The sequence below is a fragment of the Centroberyx gerrardi genome, chromosome 8 (assembly GCF_048128805.1).
Source record: "Centroberyx gerrardi isolate f3 chromosome 8, fCenGer3.hap1.cur.20231027, whole genome shotgun sequence".
Lineage (NCBI taxonomy): Eukaryota > Metazoa > Chordata > Actinopteri > Beryciformes > Berycidae > Centroberyx > Centroberyx gerrardi.
In genome coordinates, this window is record NC_136004.1 from 31056569 (window position 1) to 31064362 (window position 7794).

Sequence of the window (7794 nt, forward strand, 5' to 3'; positions counted from 1 at the left end):
GTCGGAGCGCCTCCCTGACCTAACACTGTTATTCCCTCCTGGTTTGTCTCCTGGTTTCCACTCCAGTCGGGCTGAAAACTGTCTCATGCACTGACTGTGAGGAACTAATGTGTGAAATACATTCTGCTGTGTTCCTGTTCAGCGACCCACTTGTGAATTTTCCTGACTTGTAGAGAATGAATCAAAGTCCTTGAATTTCTGGAATACAGCTGTGAAAATTCCATGATATTCCAGAAAGTGGGAACCCTGCTAACATACAGTACATACAGTATATATGCATATAATATATTAACAATAACATTTGTACATTTTGTACTTAAACTCTTGTAAGTACGACATGTATTATGGAGATTTAAGTGTCTCCCCAATATAGTATTGTGTACTTAAGGTAGTTTTCCATGGGTTAATACACAGGATAATTAAGCTATAAAGTGTTATAAAGTAGTTTTCTTATTTTCCTATATAATCTGTGACAGTATGCTCCACCATCCATCCCACCAGAGAATAAACTAACTGAATCCCTGGCAGCAGGCGGTCTGACAGTGTCCCGCAGAGGGAAGCCTTCTTCATTCTGCTCAACATTTCTTTCCACATCTGGCTTTGAACAGAGCGCGAGTCAAAGAGAGATTTCAGAAAAAAAATAAATTAAAAAAAGGGCCAAAAAAAATGATTTTTTTGTCATCTTTTTTTCATGATGTCAGGTCAGCGGAGGATAAGAGGGTGAAGAAAAACCTCGTACCAAGTCAACAAATCACTCCGCTTTCAAAGATCTTGCAAGTCATTTAGTTGATCAATAATAATAATAATAGAACACTTGAAAGCGATTTTTCTCAGTTTTGTGTTCTGAGCAGTTCCCGCCCTTTGCCCTTTGCCCTTTGCCCCTGACTTACTGCTGCAGGCTCCGTGCCAGCTGTAGTGTCCCGGCGGACAGCGGGACACGCAGCGGTCGCCCAGCAGCAGCGTCCTCGCCGCTTTACACCACAGACACACGCTGCCCACGCCCGTCTGCAGGTCCGCCACACACCGCTGACAGTCCTCACTGCACCCTGGGGGGGGGGGGGGGGGGGGGAGAGGGGGAGAGGGAGGGGGAGATTTAAGATGCAGTTGGTTTCATTTTCATTTTCAGTTTCATATTTTACTTTATTTCTGTTTCATTTATGTTTGAATCTATGCTTTGGCAACATGTGCACATGTCCATCATGCCAATAACGCTCATAGAACAGAACAGAATAGAAGAGAACAGAACAGAATAGAATAGAAGAGAACAGAACAGAAGAGAACAGAACAGAATACAATAGAAGAGAACAGAACAGAATAGAATAGAAGAGAACAGAATAGAATAGAAGAGAACAGAACAGAATAGAAGAGAACAGAACAGAATAGAAGAGAACAGAATAGAATAGAAGGGAACAGAACAGAACAGAACAGAATAGAATAGAAGAGAACAGAACAGAATAGAAGAGAACAGAATAGAATAGAAGGGAACAGAACAGAACAGAACAGAATAGAAGAGAACAGAACAGAATAGAAGAGAACAGAACAGAAGAGAACAGAACAGAATAGAATAGAAGAGAACAGAACAGAACAGAAGAGAACAGAACAGAATAGAACAGAACAGAATAGAAGAGAACAGAACAGAACAGAAGAGAACAGAACAGAATAGAATAGAAGAGAACAGAACAGAAGAGAACAGAACAGAATAGAATAGAACAGAACAGAACAGAACAGAAGAGAACAGAACAGAAGAGAACAGAACAGAATAGAAGTGAACAGAACAGAATTGAACTGCGCTGAACTGAATTGAGATTAATTTAACTGAATTTGATTGAATTGAGAGAGAGATAGACAGAGAGAGACAGAGAGAGAGAGAGAGAGAAAGAGAGCAAGAGAGAGAAACAGAGAGAGAGAGAGAGAGAGAGAGAGAGAGAGAGAGAGACAGGACAGAGAGAGAGAGAGAGAAAGAGAAAGAGAGAGAGAGTGACAGAAACAGAGAGAGACAGGACAGCGAGAGAGAGAGAGAGAGAGAGAGAGACACTTGTGCTCCATCAACCAACAGGAAGTTTCTCTTTCCAGCCGTCAGAAGGTAAGGAATGGTTTGGTGAGTATAATAATAATAATTACAATCTTTATTTATAGAGCAGTTCAAGACTTCAACTTCAAACCACAGCATCAAAGCGCTTTTCAAGGGAGCAAAAAAGAAGAAAAAACAAAATCAACTGTGAAAATAAATGAAAGCAAGGTAAGAATTTTAAAAGCCAGACAAGAAACACAAAGTGAACCGTAAGCAGGAGGGTGGAAAACAATTAATAAGAGGTCGTTACATTAAAGCAAGTGTATAAAAGTGACTTTTAAGAAGCAATTAAACAGATTAAACCTGTCTAAACTCCTCAGGAAGCCTTTTATTTTTAATCAAGTTGGTTGAAAGTTCGGTGTTACAAAGGAACCAATCTGGTTCTTCTGTAGAAAGTTCAGGAAGGAAATGTCTCTGGTTCTAATTCAGGATAGATGCTGCGGACTTGATGCATGAAGAGAAGACTTGAGACTTGACTTGACTTGGGTTCTGGTGACTTGGGACTTGACTCTGACTTGTACTTTGATGACTTGAAAAGGTTTCTAAAGTCTTGACTTGAGATCTTGTGTTTGTGTAAATGACTCAGATTGAAAGTGATGAGATTTGTTCCAGCAGACGACTGAATTTAAATTCTGTTTTCTGAATTTGTATGGAATGATTGAATTTATTGAAGTTGAAACTGATTATAGAAATCAAACTCATGATGCTCTTACCAAGTTTTTATCCTATTAAAACCATATTGCATTGAAAAGTCCTAGATATTTAGTTTTCTTTAAGATATTAAATTGATACTGGACTCTTGATTTGTTCTGACTTGACTTGCTGTTCTACATTTAGACTTGAGACTGACATTAATGACATGGACTTGACTTAGTAATCTACATTTAGACTTGGGACTTGATTTGAGACTTGTGCCTCAAGACTTGAGTTAAGTTGAACTTGATCACACCTCTCTCTCTTCTTCTTTTAACTCTCAAACTTTCATCCCCCTCTCTCTCTTAGATAAACACCCACACACCCATATAAACACATAAATGCGTGCAGCAGTGTCGCCCAAAACGGGACGAGAGATTAGAGGAACAATGAAGAACACCACCTTGGGTTGTTATCTGATGGGACCGCAGCACAGCGGGTAGCTTAGCGCTCTCGGCCCATGATAAGATATCTATCTACAGCAGGAGGCAGGACAGCGGGGGGGGGGGGGGCGTCCCAGGTGAAGACCGTGGAGTCGACCAGGTGAGCGGGACAGATAAAGAGGCGATCGGGCGGGGGAGTCAGGAGGAAAGGAGCGTTAAGATTATGAAAGCGTTTCCCTTTCCTCGTTTAGGATCAGCATGAAAGAGGCAAACTTCAAACGATGTGACGACAATATCTGAATTTAATCAGAAAATGACAGATGGTCATCTTTTTTCACGGTTTTTCTGGTTTATAACTTGGTATTATGATGATGTTCCCCTTTAATAGTAATAATACTGATAATGAAATGAAGAAGAAGAAGAAGAAGAGGAGGAAGAAGAAGAAGAAGAATATACTTAACACTTGTTTAAAACTGTTTAAAACTTGTTTGAAACTGAGTTTAAAACTGCTTTAACAATCAAATCAAAGCATAATACTCAAAATTAAAACTAGGAAAATTGAGAAGACAGTACAAAATAAAAAGAAAAGATAAGAATAGAGGGTAAAACAATATAATAATTAAAAAAATTGGATAATAGACATCAGATTAAAGCCTAAAGTCTATAAAAATAAGGTGAAGAACTGCACTTGGAGCAATCAGGATTTCAAACAGACACAAATAAAAACAGAAACAGAAAAACAAAACAATGGAAAACATATACTTCTAGTGCCAAGAAAGTAAATAAATCCAGATCCAGGAACACAGTGTGAGTTAAAGGGAAGAAGCTGTAAGCTAAAAACAGGTGGGCGGTGTTTTTTATATCACCGCCGTTTTATATTTAACTCTCCGTTTCCTCTGCCTGGGTTTCTACTTTCCTGACTCTAGACCAGTATATTATATTATATTTTCCGTTGTTTCCTTTTCCATAAAAACAGGTTTTAAGCCGTGATTTAGAAAATGATAGCGACTCCGCCAGCCTAAAAGCTCCTCAGGCAGGCCGTCCCGAAGCCTCCAGGCCCTGCAGGCAAAAGGCCCGTCAGCTTTGGTCTTAAATCTAGACTTCAGAACACCAGAGGGCTCTGCCTGAGGGTCTGAGGCTGGGATCAGCACCGGAGAACAAGTCACATGCTGCCTCCTCATGTGTCTCTTTGTCTTATTTGCTTTCTTCATATATCTCACTGTCATCATCCATGTTATTCTCCATGTTATTGTTTTGTCCCAGCACCTATTACACGCTCAGACGTCCTACTGGAGGATCCCTCTCTGAACTGGCCCACCCAAGGTTTCTGATGCTTTCTTTCCTGATAAGGTTTTCTAGGGTTTTGTTTTGGCTTGACTTTTTCCTTTTCTTCACTGAGGGTTTGGTGGTGCCGGTTAATAATAATAATAATAACTAGTCCGTACCCGGGGATGCACGCGCCACAGCTCCGCGCAGACTTGCCAAAAAGGCGCATAAACATCATATATTTGGGAAAATGGAAAAATCAGCTCCGTCAGTCCCTGCCTCTGCCAATGCTCAATGCCCATGTGCAGTTTGAGATTGATCGGCCAACCCATTGAGGAGCAAAATGGATGCGGACAGACAGACAGATGGACAGACGGACAGAGTTTTCCTCTTTCTATAGTAGGATAAACTTAATTTATGTAACACTTTTCAAAACAGTTACAATTGCTTTCCAAAACAAATAGGATAAACAACACAATAAGACAGTAGACTGGGCTAGGTAGGTTCGGTCGGCCTGTCATGTCCTTCCAACATGTTATTTTGAGTCTTATGCTTTGTTTGGTTTCCTTGTGTTTCATTTCGTTGCATTTTAGGGTTAGGGCTCTGTGATTGATTGTTGATCAGTTAGATCTAGCCAGGCTCGCTGTGATGAAGGGCAGTAGAAATAAACCTGACTTTTATTAGAAATAAAGTGAAAGAAGTCTCATACAATAAATTATTCATCAATGTTAATCTTGTAATGTCTCTCCAAATACATCTGTAATGTAAATGTAAACTGAAACTTCTGTACTATGGAGCTAGAAACAATATCACACCTATTTTGTAACTGTATTCACAGTGAACTGTTCAGAACGGGAAAATATTTTTGAAAGACAGAATCGGGCGATGTGTGACCCCTCGTCTTTATGTGTGTGACGGCCATCTTGGTCCCGTCTCCAAGTATGAACAGCTTCCCAACGGGACGGCCAGCAGAACAGTCTTGTGTAACTTGCGTTCCAAAAATCGGAGGGTGTTTGGCTCCGCCCACTGAGTTTAAGCTCAACCAATGAGATTATTTCTGCCTCCAGAGCAGCTGTTCCTCTGAGAAATGTTTGTAGAACTGAAACTCCAGTCTGCCCGGCGTGGCACCTGTCCAGGTGAGCCTCGCTCTCCTTCTGAAGCCGGTCCAACATCAACACAGTGAAAAAAAAAAAACCTTCCCTCCTGTCATCTCACATCCACACCTCTCACATCACATCAGTCTGCATCAGAACACGAATCAGCATTCCTCCTGCCAGCCCTCTGCAGGCGATCTGGCTCCGGGCGCCCGACAAATGGCTCCGCAGTGGAGATAAGATAACTCAGGCGTCAGGGACTATTGACTGCAGACTAAAACAGAATATAAAACTAAAATGGTATTGATTTGGGTCCTCAGAGTCCTTCTTTACAGCGTAGTTACCATTTTCCAAGCACATGAAGCGATATGCTGAAGCTGTAAAGGCCACAAGACTGCCTGCTCCTGTGAGTCTTTTCCAGAAGTCATCCTTCATGCTTTTATCCTGCTATAACACGCTCTTTCTTGAGCGTTACACAGCAGAAGCAAATCACTAGTCGCCGGTCCATTCCTTAATAACTTCTGTCAGCCGAAAAAGAGAATAAAACCTTTCTTTTCCAAGCAATTCCTCTTAGGGATGGAGCCGGACTGCAGCAGTAGCTCAAGTAAGAGGGAGAAAAAGGAAGCGGGACAACATCTGTATTTGAAGTTCCAGGCAAAAAGAACAGAAGCTGTGTGGTCCCTCTCCCTGTCTAGACACGTCGCTCCACCAGAGGAACGGATTTACAGCAGCAGCCATAAAAGACGCTTCGCTGCTGAATCACTGCTGTGCTTTTGGCTCCGTCACCGAAAAGGAAAAAAAAAAAAAAAAAAAAAAAAGTTCTGCTCTCTTTTCAGCTGTCAGAACGCAGAAGGATCGGCCCGGAAACTAATTGGTTGAAAGACACTTGAGGTTTTTTGTTTTTTTTGTTACAATATGCTAATTCGGCCCTTCTGTATATCATTCAAGAAAGAATGGCCTGCAATGCTAATGCAGGGAAGGGAGAGAGTGTAAAAATAACAGACTCTAAGGAGCGTGCCGTGTGTTTACACCTGTAGAGTCACTTTTACGTCACTCAGCTATAGTTCAACCACGTTCCCATCTTGTGCAGAACACCTTCTAAAAACATAAAGTTTAAACCGAGAGTAGAGCTTTGGTGATGAAGTCGTACAAGATCTATAGCTTGCGGATGAAGAACAGCACACTCGAACTCGAACAACACTGCCTTTTGTTTATTTACGAAGCCTTCAGCCACGGTGGCACTGATCCATCGTGTCTGTCCGTCTCATTTCAACTCACTGACAGCTGTCTGTTGTCCGGACAGGACTGATGACGCTCCGTCTGTCAGGTTTCCATCCGTTCTGACGGACAGAGAGTTGAACCCAGTTTAACTTTTTCTGGACGGACGGATTCGTCACAATCTGTTGGCCGATCAGAGGCGTTCCTAAATTTGTAGTAGTGGCAAACACAGAGACGACGGTCCGACCAAAACAGTTTCTTATTTAATTTATACTGTAGAGTCTGTTTCTTCTCAGCACTGTTATGAGTGAAGCTGGGCTGCTGTGTTCCTGCCTCTCCACCATGTTGACGTTTCCAAAACAGCCCAACGGACAGAAATCTATCCGTCAAATTCTTTCTTTTTTCCGTTTTCTGACAGATCAGTGTGGCCGCAGCCTTACTTGACAAGCTACCATTTTATATTTCATCACTTTTAGGATTCAGTGCTACAGGACAACACACACCTTCACAAGAACAGAGTTAGGAAAGACAGCTTTCACCTTTTCCGCTCCTTATAGATGGGACAGGCTTCAAGACTCACTCAAATCTGACCAGTTTAGTTTGATGTGTTATATATATAGGGATTGCTCTTGTATTTCTAAATAGTCTTTCTTAATATGTTTGCATGTGTAATGTCTTGTCATTGTAATAATTTGTTTTGGATTTCTTTTACGCTCAGCAATTCTGTTTTTTTTATTTTTGAATATTTCTGTATGTACACAGGTCTCTTCTTGATCTCGATCTCAATGGGACTTACCTGTTTAAATTAAGTATTCTATTCTACTTGGTACTCTATTGAGCTGTAATTGGCTTTGTGTCTGAGTCTTCCTGGGGAGAGAAAGACAAAAGATTCAACCCTGTCGAAGATTAAACCGTGCTGGAAACATCTTCCCGACTCCCCAACAAAAAAAACATTCTTGTTTTCCACTTTTTTAGATATCCGTTGTTGTGTGTGATGAAGAACAACTGCTGCTCTTCTGCCTCGTCCCCAAGAGGAACTGCTTGGAAAAAGTCAGCTTTTGCCCTTTTT

At 41.3% G+C, this 7794-nt stretch overlaps 1 protein-coding gene across 1 annotated transcript in view; it reads right to left on the reverse strand.

Moving 5' to 3' along the window:
• The window catches only part of fras1 (Fraser extracellular matrix complex subunit 1), a 265678-nt gene that overhangs the window by 116134 nt on the left and 141750 nt on the right, over positions 1–7794 (reverse strand). The window contains exon 20 of the mRNA XM_071923837.2: positions 891–1046. Coding sequence (XP_071779938.2) covers positions 891–1046 — 156 coding nt within the window. The remainder of the gene's footprint in view (positions 1–890; positions 1047–7794) is intronic.